The sequence below is a fragment of the Suncus etruscus genome, chromosome 4 (genome assembly GCF_024139225.1).
Source record: "Suncus etruscus isolate mSunEtr1 chromosome 4, mSunEtr1.pri.cur, whole genome shotgun sequence".
Classification (NCBI taxonomy): Eukaryota; Metazoa; Chordata; class Mammalia; order Eulipotyphla; family Soricidae; genus Suncus; species Suncus etruscus.
In genome coordinates, this window is record NC_064851.1 from 51,622,475 (window position 1) to 51,646,269 (window position 23,795).

At 38.0% G+C, this 23,795-nt stretch overlaps 1 protein-coding gene and 1 non-coding gene across 2 annotated transcripts in view; one reads left to right on the plus strand and one right to left on the minus strand.

Annotated features, from left to right (window-relative positions):
- Window positions 1-23,795, plus strand: part of RARS2 (arginyl-tRNA synthetase 2, mitochondrial) — a 63,562-nt gene that overhangs the window by 32,544 nt on the left and 7,223 nt on the right. The window contains exons 8-14 of the mRNA XM_049772222.1: window positions 937-1,013; window positions 7,631-7,789; window positions 12,497-12,603; window positions 13,834-13,929; window positions 17,589-17,649; window positions 21,283-21,359; window positions 22,303-22,427. Coding sequence (XP_049628179.1) covers window positions 937-1,013; window positions 7,631-7,789; window positions 12,497-12,603; window positions 13,834-13,929; window positions 17,589-17,649; window positions 21,283-21,359; window positions 22,303-22,427 — 702 coding nt within the window. The remainder of the gene's footprint in view (window positions 1-936; window positions 1,014-7,630; window positions 7,790-12,496; window positions 12,604-13,833; window positions 13,930-17,588; window positions 17,650-21,282; window positions 21,360-22,302; window positions 22,428-23,795) is intronic.
- LOC126007661 (U7 small nuclear RNA) lies at window positions 12,384-12,445 on the minus strand. The gene has a single exon (XR_007495163.1). It is a non-coding gene; the product is annotated as a U7 small nuclear RNA (small nuclear RNA).

The following is a 23,795-nucleotide window of genomic DNA, read 5'->3' on the forward strand; positions in this document are numbered from 1 at the left end:
AGTTTATTTAAATATGTCTCACCACACTACTACATTTTAGAGTTCATGCATTCAGAAAAGGACCTAATAAATATAGGCTTTTGTTGTTTAATTTAAAGTATTTATATCTGCTAATTCAGTATAGAAGGGAATGACAGAAGTAAAAGTAAATCTAGCTGTACAAACTGTTATACTTTGGCATCTTCTTAAATTTTGTAGTAGTGAGGGAAAAGGGTATCAAAAAGAAAAGAGGAAAAGAGGATTAAAATCCTAGTAGCTGTGTGCTACAAAATGTCTCTGGTGTTATATCATGAGTCTTTTGATATTAATAGAAATAATAAAGGTATGATAAGATAGTTCAAGTTGCTAAGATAGTGAAGAACTCATAGCATATGAAACTCCCTATCCACTGTGCTAGCACTCTGGCCCCTGTAGTTCTACTTTGTATTGTTTTCCTTCTATTTAGGAACTTTTAACACCAAGCCAATTTTTACCTTTAATCTTAATATCTACAAGTTTTATAACACTTTTGAGTTTATTTAATAACTTCTGAGGTTATTTTCCTTTAGTTCTCATAGAATTCCAGAGTCCAGTGTCTAATAATCATAATGTCCTTTCACAGATAAACTACTCAATAAATGGTTGTGTTTTTTTTTATTGTTTTTGGGGTGGTGCTGGGCACTGCTCATACAAAGATAAATTAATCTTAAACTCTACGTTTGATGTTTTTATAGGTATTGGTTTCTGTGAAATTACTTCTAGCAGTCTGTTTTATTGAATTTGTGATTGATGTTATGTGTGTCATTTTATGGGGTAGCAAAAGATTATATAATATCTTGCAATTTTTTTAGGATATTTAATTTTGATAGGTTGATCTTTTTATAATTTACTTTTATAGAGCTATCTTATTGTCTGCTGTTCAGTTTATAATCTCTCATTTATGAATTATTTTGATAGGACTTCTGGGGACAGGCTTCCAATTGTTTGGCTATGAAGAAAAACTGCAGTCTAATCCTTTACAGCATCTCTTTGAAGTAAGTTGGCAAGAAACAATATTATAAAGTGCTTCAACATTTTTTTAATGTTTGAACCACACATGGTAGTGACCAGGGTTTACTCTTTTGCTGTGCATAAAGATCACTCCAAGTGGGTTTTGGGGGGACAGAGAAATTAAACCAGGGTGTTCTAATATGTACAAAATAAACTCCCTAACCACTGTACTATCTAACCCTTTTAATTCTTAATAACACCAGTCCTTAAAACACAGGAGAATGTGGCTTTTATTTTAGATGGGAATCTTTTTTTATTTTCAAATCCAAAGGGTTTTTTTTTTTTTTTCTAACTTTTATTATAACACCATAATTTGACAGCTTGTTCAATTAATATTGGTAGATTACTATGTAACTTTCCCATAAGATTTCCTGTGACACTATTGGGCTGGTCCTACTAGAAAGAATTGAGATGCTTCAACCTGTGTCATGGTCCAGGATTTAGAGATCTGGAACAAATTTGGTAGCTTGAAAGTTTGAGCTGTTAAGTTGTGGAGCTGACCGCTTCTGTTGGGCTGCTATAATTGATGCAGAAAGGAGAATCTGCCCCTCTACCCTTTCTGATAATACCATAGAGCACTGATGGCTAACCTTTTTGAGCCTGAGTGCCCAAACTGCCGCACAATGCCCGGTTTTCCCAATGGCCAGTCCAGCCCTGTTGCCAGGTGAGCTGCAAAGCAGACACCAGCACACTCAACTCCCGCCGAGCAGCATATCTTAATTGCGGACCTTCCCGCGTGCCAGCTGCAAGGTTTTCGCGTGCCACTGCTGGCACGTGTGCCATAGGTTTGCCATCGAGGCCGTAGAGGTATCAGCTTAGACTGGGCTAACTGGTATTGTTATTGATGGCCATTATTTTTTTTTGGAGTATGGTGGAGGAACCGGACCATATTTCTGCTAGTTCAAATGTTTCATTTCTTGCTATATGAATTTGTTTTGGATAATATTTTCCTTAGCATAGGATTTTTTTTATAATAAAATCACAATCTTCAGCACAGAAATAGCTTTTTTTGTCATTTTATATGCAAATGACATATGCAAATTAACTTTCTTCTAGTATTAACATGTTCATTTAGACTTGGAAAAATACATTTTGGGGCAGGAGTGAAAGTACAATGGCTAATACTCTTGCCCTGCTTGTGGCCAACTGAAGTTCCATCCCCAGCACCACATCAGTTCCCCCAAGCATCACCAGAAGTGATCTCTACCCATCACATCTTCAAAGAAGTGGATCAGACACTCCTGAAATTCATTTGGAACAATAAATACCCACAAATAGCAAAAGCAAGCCTTAGGGGAAAAAAGTGAGAGGCCTCATTTTTCCCAACATTATATTGTACTACAAAGCAATAGTCATTAAAACAGCATAGTATTGGTATAAATATAGACCTCATGGAATAGACTTGAGTATTCAGAGAATATTCCCCAGACATACAATCAATCTTTGACAAAGGGCCAAGAAACACAAAATGGAGCAAGGAAAGTCTCTTCAACAAGTGGTGTTGGGACAACTGGTCAGCCTCACGCAAAAAAACAAACTCAGACCTCCATCTAAGACCCTGCACAAAGGTCAAATCCAAATGGGTTAAAGACTTTGATATCAGACCCTGAACCACAAGGTATATAGAAGAACATGTAGGTAAAACACTCCATGATAATGTGACTAAAGGCATCGTATATAAAGGAGGAAACCTCACTTTACAAACAAGGGTAACCAGAGATAAACAAAGGGGACTATATTAAGCTTAGAAGCTTCTGTGCCTCAAAGGAAATAGTGACTAAGATACAGAGACCACCCACAGAATGGGAGAAACTATTCATCCAATACTCATCAGAAAAGGGGCTAATATCTAAGATATACAAGGTACTGACAACTTAAGAGAAAATATCTAGGGGCCGGAGAGATAGCATGGAAGTAGGGCATTTACCTTGCATGCAGGACAGCGGTTCAAATCCCAGCATCCCATATGGTCCCCTGAGCCTGCCAGGAGTGATTTATAAGCATAGAGCCAGGAGTAACCCCTGAGCGCTGCTGGGTGTGACCCCCCCCCCAAAAAAAAAAAAAAGAAAGAAAGAAAAGAAAACAATCTAACCCCTTCAAAAATGTGGAGAAATTGAGCTTCCATATGGTCCAGTTATGCCACTTCTAGGGATATATCTTAGGAACACAAAAACACCATACAAAAATGCCTTCCTCACATCTATATTCATTGCAGTGCTATATACAATAGCCAGAATCTGGAAACAACCCAGAGACCCAACAACAGATGAGTAGCTAAAGAAACTGTGGTGCATATACATAATGGAATATTATGCAGCTGTCAGGAAAAATGAAGTCATGAAATTTTTCTATACATGGATGGACATGGAAACTATTATGCTGAATGGAATAAATCATGAAGGAGAGAGGTAGACACAGAATAGTCTCATCTGTGGGATTTAAGAAAAATAAAAGTATTATAATAATACCTAGAGACAGTAGAGAAGAGGGCTCGAAGGGCTGGCTCATGATATGAAGCTTACCACAAAAAGTGATGAATGCAGTTAGAGGAATAACTACACTAACAACCATAATGACAGTGGTAGTGAGTGAAATAGACTACCTTCTCGAATCCAGGCACGTGATGAGGTAGGAGGGAGATGAGGGGGGCATTGGTGATAGGAAGATTGCACTGGTGAGGGGGGTTTTCTTTTTGGTAACTGAAACCCAGCTACAAATACGTCTGTAATCATGGTGCTTAAATAAAGATTTTCTTTTTAAGTGACCTCTAAGCACAAAGCCAGGAGTAAACCTGAGCACCAACTATTACCCAAAAAAGAAAAGAAAAGATATGGGTTGTGTTTGTTTTTGTTTTGTTTTGTTTTGTTTTTCTCTTGTTTAGGCAAGGAAGATAAGTATAAATTTGAATATACTTTGAGGGTAGGGAGATTGGAATCACACTTAGTAGTGCTCAAAGGCTACTCTAGTCTCGGTGCTAACAGTCATTCCCAAGGGAACTTGGGACCAGGTAGTATCAAGGATCAAACTCAGGCCTTCCTCTTATTAGGTGTGTGCTCCAGCCCATTAAGTTATTCCCCTGGCCCTATGTATGCTTTTTGTTGTTGTTCTAATTTTTCAAGTCCTTTTCTTGTCTTTTGTTAAGTATGACTACTTACCTAATTTGCTTTATTCAGCCTCATTTCCTGTGTTAACTCTGCCTTCAAGCTTCACAAGAAGAATGTCATATGCTGTCACAAATAAGTCAGCCACATTGGTGACATATCAGATTAGACTAAGACATTGCTTTAATCATTTTCTTTTCAACTTTTTTCAGTTTTTGGGCCACACCTGCAAGGTGGTGCTCAGGGCTTACTCTTGGCTCTGCACTCAGGCATTACTCCTAGCAGTCTCAGGTTCTATATGAGATGTTGGGGATCAAACCTGGGTCTCAAGAAAAGGCAAGCCCCTACTGCTATACTACCACTCTGGTCCCAGCTAAACTATTTTTGTTGGTTACACATTAGATTAGATTAGATTAGATTAGATTAGATTAGATTAGAGATGTTTATCCCTGTGTTTGAGTAAGAGTTTGTCCCAGAATAACAATTTCTCCAGTCAAAGCTACAGACATTGCTTCATCTTTTCTGCTAAATGATTATTTTTCTGCACTAAGCTTTGTAATTAAAGATAATAAAAATGTGTTCTAGGGGGCTGAAGTGATAGTACAGCAGTAGGGCATTTGCCTTGCATGTGGCTTACCTGGGACAGACCTGGGTTCGATCCCCAGCATCTCATATAGTCCTCTGAGCCTGCCAAAAGTGATTTCTGAGCACAGAGCCAGAAATAATTCCTGGATGTACCCCCTCAAAAAATAATAATAAAAATAAAAAAAAATAATAATAATAATAAAATTTTCTCCCGAAAGCTTGCCACAAAGTGGTGAATGTGGTTAGGGTAGTGAACTATTCGTTCTGACAATGTAGTTAGAACTGATCTATCTGGATAAGAACTGAGTGCTGAAAGGAGAAAAGCTAATATACATGGTACCCTGCCATTAGCAATAGTGCAAACCATTGTATGTGGGAGGGAGTAAAATCTTGTCCCCAAGGCAGGCAGGGGGATGGTGGGAGAGGGTGAGAAGAAAATTGGGAACATTGGTGGCAGGAAACGTGCACTGGTGAAGAACGGTGAAACTCAATCATAAAAAATTTTTGTAAACTATGATTAAAAATATAAAAAATAAAATAAAATTTCCTCCTGTGTCTATATCTGTACTATACCTTAAATACCTAAATTTTATTTAACTTTAAACAAAAGAATTTTTCTCCTTTCTGATTTTTATTCATCAAAAGTTTATAATTATTTACAATTACATATAAAACATGCCAACCTAGTGCTTGAAACTTTTACTGTATTCATTTTTAATTTTTTGAACAATGGCAACTATTTTTTTATTTTTAAAATGTTTTTAAAGTGAATGCTTCATGAAATTCAAGTCTACAGACTCAGACCTTAATGTAGAAAATATAAATGAACATTGTGTCATTAGACCTATTTTTTATTTGTTTGTTTGTTTGTTTGGGTACCATAGCTAGGGGTTACTCTTGCTCTGCACTCAGGAATCACTCCTGGCAGGCTCGGGAGACCATTTGTGATTCCTGGGATCAAACCTGAGTTGGCTTTTGCAAGCAAACACCCTATCTACTTTACTACCCATCAGCCCAGTTAGACTTTTTTTTTTTTTTGGTTTTGAGTCACACATGGGGCTGCTCAGGGGTTAACTCCTGGCTCTGCACTCAGAAATCGCTCCTGGCAGGCACAGGGAACCATATGGATGCCAGAATTTGAACCGATCCACCATCCATCCTGAAGTGGCTGTGTGCAAGGCCTATACACATCCTACTGCTGTGCTATCTCTCTGGCTCCCAATTAGACTATTTTTTACCTTGAGCTGTTTAGCAACATCCTGGAGTTACTACCTTGCTTACAGTCAGTCTGGATTTGATTCTTGTCACTCCATATGATTCTCGACCACCACTGAATGCTGTCAGGAGTAGCTCCAAAACCAAGAAAAGGTAGATATTTAAGGTTTTCTCTATTATTGGCAGACTCAAATGAGTATAAACCATGTTACTGTGATCCCAGTTATTCTCCATCAATAATTTGTCTATGCAATTGCTGCTGCAGTGATATTTTGGTACTACTATAAAAGAAGACTTTGTTTATTTGACAATTTTATCACTTTCATACTAATAGCTTTTGGAAAATAATATCAGGCTGATAAATTTATTGTTCTTGGAAAATGGCTTGCAAATTGTAGTAAAATTTTTATTTAATGCATGTATGTATATATGTATGTATGTATGTATGTATACTTTATTGGTACCTGAGCTATAGTGTGAGTTTAAATATTGTTTACTAATTAATATCATTTATTGCATCTTGGAGATTAGGAAATAATTAACAATTAGGTTGTAAACATAGTATTCTGGTATTGGAAGAGTGATCAAACTTGCCCCTATTGTTGAAAAGGTTCAAAACTAAAGTAGCAAAGAGAGGGGCCAGAGTGGTGGTGCAAGTGGTTGGGCTTCTGCCTTCATGAACTAACCTAGAACGGACCACAATTCCATCCCCCAGCATCCCATATGGTCCCCCAAGACAGGAGCGATTTCTGAACACATGGCCAGGAGTAAACCCCTGAGTGTTACGGGGTATGGCCCCCCCCCAAAAAAAAGAGAGTACAGTAGTCAAGAATTATTGCACAAGGCAACATAATTAAAGCTGCTATCACAGAGCTCTTATATCACCCATTTTGTAGGTTTAGAGAACATTTCAAAAGATATTGAAGAAGTCAAAGTACAGAAAGTAAGGTGACAGGCCTGAGCCCCAAACCATATGTATGTATGTGTTCACCTGATTGCCTCCAGGGGCCACTCCTGAGCCCCAAATCTCTAGAGTCATTCCTAGATCAGACATGATCCATGATCCCCAAACCTTTTTGTGTGTGTGTGACCTTTTCTCATGGAAGTATAGGAATAATAATTGGCTTTTTTAGAAAAGAAATTTTAATGTAATCTAAATTAAACTTTTATAACCTCAAAAATTAAAGAGAAAAAGGTTACACATTATTGTCACTAAGCACTATACAACATTTAGTACTTTTCCTTAATTTTTCAAATTTAGTTAACTATTTTAGTGTAATTATTTCACTTGTAGTGTTATATTTTACATTTTGCATCAAAAGCATTTTAAGTGGGGATGTATTTTTATCAAGGGCCTATAGCAAAAGTGAAAGAAAATGGGAAAATTTATACTCTGATAAACTTTAAATGAAAATCCTTAAGAGGTGTTTTGTTGGGCCCGGAGAGATAGCACGGTGGTGTTTGCCTTGCAAGCAGCCGATCTAGGACCAAAGGTGGTTGGTTCGAATCCCAGTGTCCCATATGGTCCTCCGTGCCTACCAGGAGCTATTTCTGAGCAGACAGCCAGGAGTAACCCCTGAGCAATGCTAGGTGTGGCCCAAAAAACAAAAAACAAAGAAACAAACAAAAAAAAGATGTGTTTTGTTTTCTTCTGTTTATTGAAGGTAATGGTGACTAGTGATATATTCTTGTATTTTTAGATTTATGTACAAATTAATAAAGAAGTAAGAGAAGATGAAAGGATAACAAAATCAGCACAGGAGTTCTTCCAGCAGTTGGAACGGGGTGACTTACAGGCACTTGCACTGTGGCAAAGATTTCGGGACTTGAGCATTGAAGAGTATGTTCGGATTTATAAGGTATATGCCCACTCTTCCTTCTCCTTACTGTGGTGCAATTCTTGACTGGTACTACTTGACTGGTACCAGTAGCTGTACTTGATAGTACAGCTGTTATGTTTTATAAATTTTGTTTCCAAGGTAATGAGTAATACTTACCATAACTCCAAAAACTTCATGAACAGTTCTAGAGAGAAAAATAAGTTTTCTAAGTGGTTAATTCAGCTTCTTTTTAAAAATTATACAGCACAACAAGCTCTTTGAAGTCCTAGTTAAAAAATACAACAAGGAGCTGAAGAAATAGGGCACTTCTCTTGAACACAGCGAACCCATCCATCTTCTAAACCACATACTACCAAGAGGGATGCCTGAGCACTGAGCTAGGAGTAAACCCTGAGCACAGTAGATGATATCCAACCCCCCAAATAAAACCTCCTGAAATCTGTAAAACAAAGTAATTGCTTTTTATTTCTAATAATGGTCAGAAAAAGAATTTTTTATTGTTGATTGAAAATTAGTAACACATTTTAGAGAGCTGAAATTTAGCTATAAAATCCTAAAACCTATGAATTTCACAAGCTGAGCATCAGATGATGTTCTGTTACTTCATTTCAGCCTTTTTTTCTTTTTCCTGTCATTTCTCTAATTTTTTTAAGTAATTCTATTTCTTAGGTGTGTATGCAATAAGTAAAAATGTATTTAGTGAATTTTATTTAGTTAGTTAGTTTAGTTTTGGACCACTAGTTAGTTTAGTCAATGCTCCTGGTAGGTTACTCCTGGCAGGCTTGGGGGACACTAGGTATCAAAATCCAGCCAGCTGCATGAAAGGCAAATGCCCTACCAGCTGTGCTTTCATTCCAGCTCCATTAAGTGAATATTTGAAGGGTTGGGGTGGAATACAACAGTGAATAAAAGAGATGAAAGCATTTGTCTCATGAATTTTAAAGTCTGTCCTGAATAATAAGAGAAAACTGAACAGAGCAAATCAAGTAAGAACATATATACATATATATGTATATATGTTCTTATATATATATAGCCTGTTAAGTGTATTGGTTATGTTGTAGAGAAAACAAAGTAGGAAAGGTGAGAGTAAGTGTGCTGTCTTATTTGTATAATGAGTGTTTTTGGTAAAGCATCCTCATGGCTGAAGTAAATTAGATGAGGAATGATAGAAGAGATGGTAGGTTAGGTAGAGGATGGTATACTGGGTATTCTCCAGGTGTACAGTTTCATACTGTGAGGGAAATGTTCTGTATTTATGTTGATTCATATGTAGCCATATATTATGTGTGCCTTCTTGAGTACTAGTAGTGCAGGGGTCTCAAACTCAATTTACCTGGGGGCCGCAGGAGGTAAAGTCGGGGTGATCCTTGAGTGCAAAGTCAGTAGTAAGCCTTGAACATTGGGGGGTGTGACCCAAACAACTAAAACAAACAAAACAAAACAAAAAAAGATTCCTCTAGGGCAGGGCCACAAAATGTTGTACGGAGGGCTGTAAACAGCCCTCGGGCTGCGAGTTTGAGACCCCTGTAGTGGTGGGAATAGTAACTCAGAATCTAAGATTTTAGGGACAAGAGAGATCAGTATAGCAGGTAAGGCATTTACCTTGCAGCTGAACAGTGTTTGGTCCCCACATATGGTAACCCCAGCCCCACTACAAGAAATCTCTGAGCACAGGACCAGATGTAGACCCTGAGCACTGCTGGGTGTGGCCTGAAAATCAAAACAAAAAAAGAAACTAAGATTTAAATTTTAGTCTATATTTGAATAGACATCGTGCCTTCCTTGTTGCTGATATATTGAACAGTATGGTACTGTTGGACTTTTCTTTTTGTTTGTTTTTTTTTGTGGGTGGTAGTTTCGTTTTTTGGGTTTTGCTTTCTGGGCCACACCCTGCAGCACTCGGATTACTCCTGGCTCTGTACTTAGAAATCACACCTGGCAGGCTCAGGAGTGAATATGGGATGCCAGGAACGAACCCAGGTCAGCCACATGCAAGGCAAACACTGCACCTGCTGTGCTATGGCTCCAGATATTGGTTTACAAAAACTGTTAATGAGAGGGTTTCATGCATAAATCATTCCTCATTGTCCTGGTGTGTCACTCCCAATTTCCGCCCATCCTACTATCAGTTCTCAGTTTCTTTGGCCATTTTGTTACTCCCTTACCATGTTTTTTTGTTTATATCCTTCATATGAGAGATCATTTAGCACAGTACTGTGAGCACAGAAGCAGAGGGTTGATGTTTTATTGTTGTTTTTTTCTTTATTTTTGGGGGGCCACACCCAGCGGTGCTCAGGGGTTATTCCTGGCTCTGCACTCAGAAATCACTCCTGGCAGGTTCGGAAGACCATAATAGGGTGCCCGGAACTGAACCTGGGTCCATCCTGAGTGCTAGGCAAATACCCTACTAATGTGATATCATTCTGGTCCAGAAGCAGAGGGTGGAATTGATTTGATTCTTTTTGTTCTTTTAAATGAATTTTAATTGAATCCTAATTGAATTGAATGTTTACAAAGTTGTTCATGATTGAGTTTCAGTCATAAAATGCCTAACATCCATTCTGTTACCAGTTCACATTTTCTGCCACCAATGAATAATGTCCCAAATTTGCCCCTCTATAGCAGACATTCTCTCTCTCTCTCTTTTTATCTCTCTTTAATCCCTCTTTCTCTTCTCTCTCTCTCCTCCCAACTCACTTTCCTCTCTCTCCTTTAGGCACTGTGATTTGTAATATTGCTTTTGAAGAGATATCATGCATATCATTAATTTCTTTTAGCACCCAATTCTTGTCCAGAGTGATTATTTTGATTATCATTGTCATAGTGGTCCTTTCTCTGCCCTAACTGCACTCCTCCCCCTTTGTGGCAAGTTTCCTACCAAAGATAAGTCCTCCTGACCCTTGTCTCTATTGTCTTTGGGTATTATTGCAATATGATCTTTTTGTATCAAAATCATGAATAAGTATATTTGATGACCTTATTTTTCCTAACAGCTGCGTAGATGTATCCTAGTTTCTTTATACACTCATCTGTTCTTGGGCACTTGTGTTGTTTCGAGATTTTCAGCTTTTATGAATATGCTGCAATGAACATAGGAGTGCAGCTGCCTTTTCTGCATTGTGTTTTTGGGCCTCCTACAGTATAGTCCCAAGAGCAGTATTGCTGGATCATATGGGTGCTCAAATTCTAGTTTTTGGAAGAATGTCAGTATTGTTTTCCAAAAGGGCTGAACCAGTCAATATGCCCACCAGCAGTGAATGAGAGACCCTTTCTCCTCGCATCCACAACAGTACTGTTTTGTTGTTTTTGTTGTGTGCCAGTCTGTGGTGTGAGGTGACATTTTGTTTTGATTTTCACCGCCCCAGTGAATAATGAACAATTTTTTATGTGCCTTTTGGCCATCTGTATTTCTTCTTAGAGGATATTTCTGTTTATAAATTCTCTCCAGTTTTTGGTGGGGTTAGATTTTTTTTTTGATGAGCTCTACCAGTATTTTATATATCTTAATCCCTTATAAGATAGACATTGGGTGAAAAATATCTCCCATTTCATAGACTGTCTTTGTATTCTGGTCACCATTGCCTTTGAAGTGCAGAAGCTTCTTATTTTAATATAGTACCATTTGTTTAACTTGTTTCTTGGCCAATGGTATTTCCTTGATTATGTCTTTAGCTTTAGGGTCATAGACAATTCTGCCTATATTTTTCTCTGAGTGCTACAGTTTCAGGTATAATATCAAGGTCTTTAATGCATTTTTATATGACTTTTGTGCACAGCGTGAAAAAGTCTGAGTTTTTTCTTTTTCTTTTTTTTTTTTTTTTTGCATGTAGCTTATCAGTTTTCAAACACCGTACTTGTTGAAGATACTTGCTCTACTTCCTATTTTTGCTTTTTTATCAAAGATGTATTGATCATATGCTGTCTCCAGATATTCAAGATCTGATTCTTACATCTCTTTCCATGAGACAGTTGTAGAGCAGCCTTTTTTTTATCACCATTTAAGATGATAGTACGTGGGGGTTAGGGGAAAGTTTGGGGGCCACTTGACATTTACTCCTGACTCTGTACTCAGAAATTTTCCTAGCAGTTTCAAAATGCCAGGGATTAAATCTGATTTGTCCATGTGTAAGGAAAATTCCCTACCCACTGTATTGTTGCTCCAGCCCAAGATGATAGAACTTTATTGGGGGAAGGCACACCTGGAAGCGCTCAGGGATTACTCTTTTTTTTTTTTTGTTTGTTTTTTTTTTGTTTTTTTTTTGTTTTTGGGTCATACCCGGCTGCGCTCAGGGGTTACTCCTGGCTGTCTGCTCAGAAATAGCTCCTGGCAGGCACGGGGGACCATATGGGACACCGGGATTTGAACCAACCACCTTTGGTCCTGGATCGGCTGCTTGCAAGGCAAACACCTCTGTGCTATCTCTCCGGGCCCTCAGGGATTACTCTTAACCTCTGTGCTCAGAAATCACTTCTGGCAGGCTCGGGGGACCATATATAATGCCAGGGCTCAAATCCACATTGGTCCTGGGTTGGCTGTATGCAAGGCAAATGCCCTACATGCTGTGCTATCACTCCAGCCTCAGATGATAGAACTTTTTTTTTTTGGGGGGGGGGCCTTCCGGTGGAGACCAGAAGGCCTGCTGGACAAATTCTAAAAGAGCTGTAACACTAGATGATAGAACTTTTAAGTAACTTTTTTTGTGTGTGCTTGCACCCTTTTAGCGTCTAGGAGTACATTTTGATGAATATTCAGGAGAATCATTCTATCGTGAGAAATCTCAAGATGTCTTAAAATTGTTGGACAGTAAAGGACTCCTACAGAAAACCATGTATGTTATCAGGTTACTAATTTTTAGCAGTTTTTGTTCTATGAAATTGATATTGTTATGTTCTTTGAATAAGGACAAGAATGTTTTGTGCTATCTTCCTAGAATTTTCATAGTGTCTTTTGCTATTTAAAGTACTTTACTACATGCTATCTTTTGCTGCCAAAGTGGATTGTAGAAAAAAGAATATATCCTCTTTTCACCTGAGGAAATGGAAGCAGAAAATGTACTCGTGGCTAGCCTTATGGTATTGTATAATAACTGAAAAGGGAAAGAGAACTCACAACTTCTTCACTAACCCTACCACTTTTTAAATTCTTGATCAGAAATAATTTAAGGCAGCTTATAAAAATGGGCTTTTTGAAATAAGTTTTGAAAAAGGAAATCAGCAAGTAGAAAGAGAAAAATAAAATGGAAGGCAGGGAAGATCTTAATATACTAAATAGACATACTTGTATTATTTCTTTCCTTAAAATACATTTTTAGTTTAAATCTGAGCTTGTCAGCCAAACAAGCAGGAACATGATTCTATTCATTGGAACCCAGACTTCTGCAATATAAAACAAATTAGTTGTTTCTCTTATACTACTTTTAGAAATTCTACTTTTTTTGTTTTGTTTTGTTTTTGTTTTTGGGTCATACCCAACAGCACTCAGGGGTTATAACCTCCTGGCTCCATGCTCAGAATTTGCTCCTGGCAGGCTTGGGGGACCATATGGGACGCTGGGATTTGAGCCACCATCCTTCTGCATGCAGGGCAAACGTCCTGCCTCCATGCTCTCTCTCCGGCTCCAGAAATTTTAATTGTATCAAAATTCTCCTGTTGTACTACTAAGAAAGATAAGGACAATATGGATTGTACATCTTCATTATGTCCTTAAGAAAAAAGATTAGATCACCTTATGTAACTTCTAACATTAGGAAAAAATAACATTTCATGCTCTTTTTAGCCCAAGGATATTTTCTAGTAAGTTAAAAATACTAGCCTATTGAATTATAATTTAAATTAAAAGAACAGAGTTAAACTACAATTAAAACTTTATTTTTCAGTGGAGTATATTAGAAGATTTTAATTATTGTAAATATCCTGGGCATAGATTTAAAGAAGTCTGGGTAGTCCAATAGGACCTCATAGGCCACTATTAAAAGATTCATGCTTCTATTCTTGTCTTTTTCTTTGTTGGTTAATATCATGCAATAAATCTATCCTGTTTTGTCAACCATATGTTCTAGAAAAGGATCAGTTGTAGTAGATCTTTCCAGGAATGGTGACCCTTCCTCACTCTGTACTGTAATGCGAAATGATGGGACTACTCTTTATGCAACCAGGTTTGTATCCTATGTGAAAATAAATAGTACATTGTATATATAATCTTATGTTCTTTGTTCTTGGGTTAATGCTACTAGTTTATCCTCATAAGTATTATCAAACCCTGTTTTCTCTGGTTTTTACTCATCAATTTGAAAACCTTCTACGTATTTTGTTTTGGGGCTACACCCACGGCATTCAGGGGTTATTCCTGGCTCTATGATCAGAAGTTACTCCTGGCAGGCTCAGAGAACTATATGGAAACTTCAATCGAACCTGGGTTAGCTGTGTACAAGGCAAATACCCTATTCATTATCACTATTATTCATTATTATCATTATTCATTCGTTATCACACTGGCCTCTCCATTTTTATTGACAGTTATGGTTTAGATTTGGAAGTGTTTAAAATGGTCCTAAAATAAAAAGTAACCCCCCAATTTTTTTTTTTTTTTTTGGTTTTTGGGCCACACCTGGCAGTACTCAGGGGTTACTCCTGGCTGCCTGCTCAGAAATAGCTCCTGGCAGGCACGGGGGACCATATGGGACACTGGGATTCTAACCAACCACCTTTGGTCCTGGATAGGCTGCTTGCAAGGCAAACGCTGCTGTGCTATCTCTCCAGGCCCAGTAACCCCAAATTTTAATAATTATTTTAATTGCTGAATGCATTGTTCTTGAAACTAAAAATCTTTAAACTAAATTCTTTAAACATTTTCAGGCATGAGAGAACTCATTGGACTAAGCTCATGCTTTTTATGTAGGAGGCCAGATATTAATCCCTGTTACTACATATATCTGGAGAAATGCAAAGAATTACCCCAAGAGAAATAGGTAATACAGCAGATGGTGCACTTGCCATTTTTTATTCAGTCACTCTGGGTTTGACCCCAGGTACCCCATGTAGCCCCCAAGAACCACAAAGTTTGAGCCTGGAGTCCTGCCAGGTACAGCCTCCCCCAAAATAAACAAAACAAAATAAAATGAAAAGGACATCTGGTTGTTTATCTTTCAATGACAAGTAGTTTATGCCCTTTTAGTGGTTCCTTGTAGAACCCACTCTCTATATATGGGTATACTTTAAAGGAATTACTTTAACTCCAAGAGAAAAAAAAGTACTAAAGACAAAGCTTTACTTTTGACTCTTTGTCAAAGATCAAGGCCTTGATTTAACATCTTAGGTCATGGCTCTCTGTTTTATGAAATGAGATGCTTTACCTAATGACGTCATTTCTTCTGGTTTTCAAATTCAGTTTTTACAAAACCCAACTATAATTTCTTTCTTTTATTAGACTCTTATTTTTCCTTTGGATCAGAAACATTTTTTTTATCCTTTTCTAAAATAGAAAATATGCTAATAAAATTTTGACTTATTTGGGTGTCATAATATTTTCATAATATTCTATACCAGGGGCTGAAGGTACAGCATATTAGGTAGAGTGTTTGCCTTGCACTTTGCTAATCCGGGTTCGATCCTCAACATCCTATATGACCCCCAAACCAACCAACAGTAATTTCTAAGCACAGAGCCAGAGGTAACCTGAACTCTGTTGGTGGCCCAAAAACAACAATAACAACAACAAAAATATTCTTTTTCTGGCTCTGCTCTAAGAAATTATTCCTGGTGGTGCTCGGGGGACCAAATGGGATGCCAGGGATCAAACCCGGGTCCACAGTATGCAAAGCAAATGATTTTCCACTGTTCTGTTGCTCTGGTCCCAACAAAATAATTCTATATCAGTGTTTAAAACCTTATTTTTTTATAACCACTTAGTAGCCTTCTTCACCTTAATTTTACTCCTTTGCCATGAGATTTTAGTAGCTTTAGTATACTATGTATGTATACATATATATAATATATATACATATGATAATATATGTGCTTTATATATAAAAAGTATAATTGGGTCCCTCAAGAGTAATTTTTTTAGCCACCATTGAGAAAATAGGTACTAATGATATTTTGGCAAATCTCAACATTTTTAAAGACCTAGGAGTTTTTGTTTTGTTTTTAGACAATACCCTCGGGGTGAGGAGGTGCAGAGCATGATCTTTGTGGGTTGGAGTTAGTCCAAATTGCAGTGGGTGCTTAAGGGACCTTTATAATATTAGGGATTGAAGCAGCTTTTCACCTACAAAGCAGGTTTTTCAGCCCTTTGGCATCTCCTGACCCTTTGGAATTATTTTTAATTTTCTCAGTATTGTTTGTGTGTTTTTATTTTTATTTTTTATATATATTTTTTTTTTTTGGTTTTTGGTTTTTGGGCCACACCCGCGTTGCTCAGGGGTTACTCCTGGCTGTCTGCTCAGAAATAGCTCCTGGCAGGCACGGGGGACCATATGGGACACCGGAATTCGAACCAGCCACCTTTGATCCTGGATTGGCTGCTTGCAAGGCAAACGCCCCACTGTGCTATCTCTCCGGGCCCGTGTTTTTATTTTTTTGTTTTGTTTTTGTTTGGGGGCCACACCCAGCGGTGCTCATGAGTTACTCCTAGCTCTGCACTAAGAATTGTTCTTGGCAGGCTTGGGGGACCATATGGGATGCCAGGGATCGAACCCGGGTCCATCCTAGGTCAGCCGCCTGCAAGGCAAACACCCTACCGCTGTGCTATCACTCCAGCCCAGTATTACATAGTATCAATAAAAATATCTTAAATGTTTTTATTCTGATTTTGTAGACTGGACTTGTAATTTCATAGCTTAATATTTTCTATTTTTATTATATTTTCATTTAATATAAATACATATTTTGTACTTATTTGATAAGTGGAAATTTTTTACAGTCCTTTGTTGTCTTTCAAAATTATTATAGGTTTATTTTGGGTTACATCTAGTAATGTTTAGAGATTACTCCCAGTTTTGTACTCAGGAATTACTCCTGGTGTACTCATTGCTAGATAAGTGCCCTACGCCCTACCTACTCTATTGTATCTTCAACCTTTAAAAAAAAGTGTGTGTGTGTGTGTGTGTGTGTGTGTGTGTGTGTGTGTATTACTCCTGGTGTACTCATTGCTAGATAAGTGCCCTACGCCCTACCTACTCTATTGTATCTTCAACCTTTAAAAAAAAGTGTGTGTGTGTGTGTGTGTGTGTGTGTGTGTGTGTGTATTACTCCTGGTGTACTCATTGCTAGATAAGTGCCCTACACCCTACCTGCTCTATTGTATCTTCAGCCTTTAAAAAAAGTGTGTGTGTGTGTGTGTGTGTGTGTGTGTGTGTGTGTGTGTGTGTGTGTGTGTGTGAGAGAGACAGTGGGGAAAACCACACCTGACAATGTTCAGAGGTTACTCTACACCGGTGGTGCTTGGAGAACCTGTGGGATGCCTAGGGATCGAACATAGTTGAACACATGCAAGGCAAACACTTTATTATCTCTGTACTATTGCTCTCAGAATATCTTACTAAATATTGACTTAATATTGTCAAGACTTTTAAAGTTCTCTGACAGTGAAAAGAAGACATGTTTAACTACTATATCAGTGTGCTTTAAATATATGCTTTAAAAGTGTATTATAAAACAGTGATAATGATTTTTGTTCTCCCCAGTAGTGACTTAATTAAAAAATCTTGATATTTATCTATGAACAATACCCAGAATTAGTTTAAATCTCATTAGTTTTAATAAACTGATAAAAATGGACTTAAAATGGACTTATGGCTTTTTTCCTCCTCTCTAGAGATCTTGCAGCTGCTATAGATAGAATGGACAAGTATAATTTTGACAGAATGATTTATGTGGTATGTAATCACAATATATGAAGTATTATCATTATAAAACTTAGGTTTTATATCCATAGAAAGTGGATGTCATGTTGAAAACATGATTTTGTTATGCTTTTGTATTGAGATGTGGCATTGTATTAGTTTTAGATGTACAATGTTAATCTATTTTTCTATAAATTATAAATATATTGCCATCAATTTAATAGGCATCTACTGTCACAAATTGTTACAATTTTCAAAATCATTTTTTAAATTTTTTTTGAAAGCTGTGTCATTAAACTTTTTTTTTTGGTTTTTGGGTCACACCTGGCAGCGCTCAGGGGTTAGTTACTCCTGGCTCTATGCTTAGAAATCGCTCCTGGGAGGCTCAGGGGACCATATGGGATGCCAGGATTTGACAAAACGACTTTCTACATGCAAAGCAAATGCTTTACCTACATGCTATCTCTCCAGCCCCCCATTTTTTTTTAACTTTTTTTTTTTTTTTTTTTTTTTGGTTTTTGGGCCACACCCGTTTGACGCTCAGGGGTTACTCCTGGCTTTGCACTCAGAAATCGCCCCTGGCTTGGGGGGACCATATGGGACGCTGGGGGATCGAACCGTGGTCCGTCCTATGCTAGCGCTTGCAAGGCAGACACCTTACCTCTAGCGCCACCTTCCCGGCCCCCCATTTTTTTAATTTTGTTTTTTTTGTTTTTTTTTTTTGGGTCACACCCGGCGGTGCTCAGGGGTTACTCCTGGCTGTCTGCTCAGAAATAGCTCCTGGCAGGCACGGGGGACCATATGGGACACCGAGATTCGAACCAACCACCTTTGGTCCTGGGTCGGCTGCTTGCAAGGCAAACGTCGCTGTGCTATCTCTCCGGGCCCCCATTTTTTTTAATTTTTAATATTAATTTATTTATTGGGTTTTGGGTCACACCCAGCAGCTCTCAGAGGTTACTCCTGGCTCTACACTCAGAAATCACTCCTGGCAGGCTCAGAGCACCACATGGGATGCTGGAATTCGAAGCACTGTCCTTCTGCATGCAAGGCAAACAAACTCCCTACCCCATGCTATCTCTCCAGCCCTTATTTATTATTTTTTAAATCATTCTAGCAACTTAAATTTGTTTTTATGGTGCCAGCCACATTAATTTGGAAAAAATCCACTTAGAAATGAAAAAGTTCATGTTGGTTTATAATTTAAAATTTTACCCACAACAGGAGAATGGTTATGTAATGCATTTTCCCTTCTCTTTATTGCTGCAGTGAACAAGGCCAAATATACTTTGTTGTGATAACCAGGGTTTGTCCCTGTTAGCTGCACTGTCTACACAGACTCGTTTATTTGTAAAGGATATTTCTTTTCTTTTTTTTTTTTTTTTTTTTTTGATTTTGGGTCACACCCGGCGGTGCTCAGGGGTTACTCCTGGCTGTCTGCTCAGAAATAGCTCCTGGCAGGCACGGGGGACCATATGGGACACTGAGATTCGAACCAACCACCTTTGGTCCTGGGTCGGCTGCTTGCAAGACAAATGCCACTGTGCTATCTTCTCCGGGCCCTGTATAGGATATTTCACACTTGATTGTAATAACCAAGAATCCCAAATGTCAATGCCCCTGGGTTTGCACTTAGCAATAAAGTGGTGCTAAATGTCAGACTTGTCGCTTTTTGCCTACAAAGTCAGAGGACTTCTACCATGGAGTTATTCATGGAACTATAAAATGCACTTTCTCAAATATAACTTTAAGTAATTTGACACAAAAGAAGTTTCACAACAGTGGAGTTTCCATGAACCTTTCCACCCGCCTCTACCAGATAACATTTTCCATGGCCTTAGTTCATTGTCAATAAAGAAATAAGTATATTTATTTAAAATTCACCAATTTTTGCCTGAATTTGTGTGAAGTTCAGTATTTACAAAATCTGTGTGGCTGTATGAAATAATTCATGTATAGATGAAAATAACAGCCATCACCACAATCAGGAATTAGAACTGTACATGCATAAAATAGTCCCTAATGCAGTCACTTCAGAGTCACAACTCACCCATCTTTCCATCACCATCCTGACTTGGAAGCTTCTTCTGTTTCCAAGAAACATCCCTGTTTCTCAGTTCTTTATCAAAATATAACTTTAGAGGGGAGGATAGGCACATCCAACAATGCTCAGGGCTTACTCATGGCTTTGTACACAGGAATTATGCCTGTCTGTGCTGGGAGACCACCTAGAATCCCAGAGACAGAACCCAGGTCTGTAGGCACCATACCCACTGTACTATCTTTTCAGCCCCTCCATCAGTACAATTTTATCATTGAGAATGATCTAGAAATGTATATTGTCTGTTTCCACTTATTATAATGACTTTGAAATCTTCCTAAGCTCTTGGATATTATTAATAGCTCATTCCTTTTATATTATATTATATTACTCTTCTTTTTTTTTTTTGTTTTTTGGGCCACACCCATTTGACACTCAGGGGTTACTCCTGGCTATGTACTCAGAAATCACCCCTGGCTTGGGGGGACCATATGGGACGCCAGGGGATCGAACTGAGATTCGTCCTATGCTAGCGCTTGCAAGGCAGATACTTTACCTCTAGCGCCACCTTCCCGACCCCTTCTCTTCTTTATTTTTCTTTCCATGTGCAACTTCCCTTTCCTCTAAGTAAAATAGTTGTCATTAAATATATTTTTAAGTGATAGTCTAGGGTACTTTGCTAACAATAAGGTGTAGTAGCTTTGTACATTAAAGCCATAAACATTAATATTATTACAATCATGTTTCTACCTATAATTTTATCACTTGTCATTAAGCTTATTGAAAATAATAATAATCATTGTTGGAAATATAATAGTTATCTTAATAGTTGTGAAGAAAAACTTTTTTTTTTTTTTGGTTTTTGGTTTTTGGGCCACACCCAGTGATGCTCAGGGGTTACTCCTGGCTATGCGCTCAGAAATCACCCCTGGCGTGGGGACCATATGGGGCTCTGAGGGATGGAAATTCGGTCCGTCAAAGGTTAGTGCGCACAAGGCAGATGCCCTACTGGGGTTGCACCACCACTCTGACCCCAATAGTTGTGAAGAAATTTAAATCAAATACTCATAAAATTAAAGTTCATCCTCCTGATAGGATGAGAATGTTGGGGTTCCATGGTAGAATTCTGGCAGAATGGAAGCTTTTTTGTAGGCACTTAGTTTAGACTTTCTTTTAAAAGCATCTTCTCCCTTTGGCCAGAATGATAATATAATGCACAGGGCATTTGCCTTTCATGCAGTAAATCCAGATTCAATCTCCAATCTCACTAGTAAGTCATGAGCATAGAGCCAAAAGTAACCCTTGAGTACCACAGGATATGGCCTCAAAATAAAAAAGACATTCTTTCCCTATTCAAGCTTATCAAAACTGAGTTATTTTATTATTTATTGGGGTAGAGGTACTATACTGATTGTTCTCAAGGCTTATTCCTGATTTTTTTCCTTAGAGATCACTCTTGACACTACTATAAGGGGTGTTGGGGTGGAACCCAGGTTGATTCTTACAAGGCAAGAGTCCTATCCATTGTACTATTTTTCTGAACCCCAGTTACTTTATTTATGCCCAGTGTATTTTATAGATTAATTTGTCACTGTTGTTTCAGCTTTAATAATTTTTTCTCCAAGACAGATAAAGGGCAAAGAAAACATTTTCAGCAAGTCTTCCAAATGCTGCAGATTATGGGATATGATTGGGCACAAAGGTATGTCTGTCTTACATGGTTCTTACTGCCTTGCTCAAGGTCATTAAAGATATGTTAGGTGAGCCAAGGCCAAAAATGTACCAAGTTTCTATCACAAGATTTTTATTTAAACATTACTTTTAGGGGATGGAGTGATAGTACAGTGGCAGGGCATTTGCCTTGCACATGGCCGACCTGGGATGGACCAAGGCTCGATCTCCAGGGGTCTCTGGCCCTTCCCTCCCTGTTTTAACACTGTGGTTTGCTATATTGTTACTTAAGGGGTATCATGCCTAATTCTTTATCTCCTTTCAGTACCTAGTTTTTGTCCAGCATGATCATTTCCAACTGTAATTGTCATAGTAGTCTCTTCTCTGCCCTAACTGCATTTCCTACCTCTTTGTGGTAAACCCCCTACCATGAACCAGTCCTCCTGACCCTGGTCTCTACCCTACTAGGAGCAGTTTCTGAGCCCAGCACATCTTTCAGGAATCTGATTTTCAAATGTCTTAATCCCTAATTTATAAAATAATTTAATTATAGTAATTAATAACAAGTATAGAAATTAAGTGAAGTTTCGCATCTTTAATGTCTTTTGTAGCATATGTTCATACTTTGAGAATAGAAGTCCAAATGACTCTCAAAAAGGATATATTTTATTATTGTTCAATATTATGTACTTTTATCCTCAACTTTTATTTTTTCAGGGTTTTAATATGTTTTTGTTTTGATTTTGTTTTGTTTTGGTGTTTGGTTTTTTATTTTGGGCCATATCTGGGGTTACTCCTGGCTCTGTGCTTAGGGGTCACTCCTAAGTGAGTGCAAGCAGTGCTTGGGAAACCATATGGGATGCTGGGCATTAAATATGAGTCAGATGTGTGCAAGTAAACGCCCTATCCACTATGCTATCACTCCAGCCCCAATTTTTCAGTTTTTAATTAACTGTATCTTCACTTCATTTCAGGTGCCAGCATGTAGCCTTTGGAATAGTTCGGGGTATGAAAACACGAAGAGGAGATGTTACTTTCCTAGAAGATGTTTTAAATGAGATTCAGTTAAGAATGCTACAGAACATGTCTGCCATTAAGAGTAAATTTACTTTTTTTAAAATTAATAAACTTTTTAATTGAATCTTCATGAGATACATAGTTAAAAAGTTTTTCAACACCATTTTATTTTGTTTTATTCCAACACCCATTCCTTTACTAGTGCACATTTCCTGCCATCAGTCCATCAACATTCCCAGTTTCCCTCCCGACTTCCCAACTCCCTGCGTCTACAGACATTTTTACTCTACCTTCCTCTCTCCCTGTTTTTGTGTGTGTGTGTCTTCCCAACCCCCTGCGTGCAGCTCTCAGGGGTTACTCCTGGCTCTGTGCTCAGAAATCCTCCTGGCAGGCACGGGGGACCATCTGAGATGCCGGGATTTGAACCACTGTTGGTCTTGGGTCTGCTGCTTGCAAGGCAAACGCCCTACTGCTGTGCTATATCTCTGGCCCTTCCCTCCCTGTTTTTTAACACTGTGGTTTGCTATATTGTTACTTAAGGGGTATCATGCCTAATTCTTTATCTCTTTTCACTACCTAGTTTTTGTCCAACTATAATTGTCATAATAGTCTCTTCTCTGCCCTAACTGCATTCCCCACCTCTTTGTGGTAAACCCCCTACCATGGACCAATCCTCCTGACCCTGGTCTCTATTTTCTTTGGATATTATTACTATACTATCTTTCTTTAAATATCCCACAAATGAGTGTGATCATTCTATGACTATCCCTCTCTGACTCATTTCACAAAGCATAGTATTCTCTATATCCACCCATGTATAAGCAAATTTCATAACTTGATTTTTTTTTCCTTACAGCTTCATAGAATTCCATTGTGTACATATGCCATCGTTTTTTTTATTTACTCATCTGTTCTTGGGCACTTGGGTTGTTTCCAGATTCTGGGAATTTTGAATAATGCTTCAATGAACATAGTTGTGCAAGGGGCTTTTTTACATTATGTTTTAAGTTCTTAGAGTATATTTCTGAAAGCTGTATTGATAGTCATAAAGGAGTTCAATTTCTAGTTTCTGAGGACAGTCCATGTTGTTTTCCCAAAAGACTGGCCCATTTCTAGAGGAGCTCAATTTCTAGTTGAGGAAAGTCCATATTATTTTCCAAAAAGACTGGACCTATTTGTATTCCCACCAGTAGTTCAGCATGAGTTCCTTTCTCCTTGCATTTGTGCCCACACTGATTTCATGGTGTGAGATGATATCTTTTTGTTACTTGGATTTGTATCTCCCTGTGAGTAATGATGTGAAGCATTTTTTTGATGTGCCTTTTGGCCCATTGTATTTCTTTTTTGAGGAAGTTTCTGTTTATGTCTCCCCGTATTTTTTATGAGGCTAAATGTGTTTTTCTTGTTAAGCTTTCCAAGTGCCTTAAATTGTAATAAACCCCTTATCAGA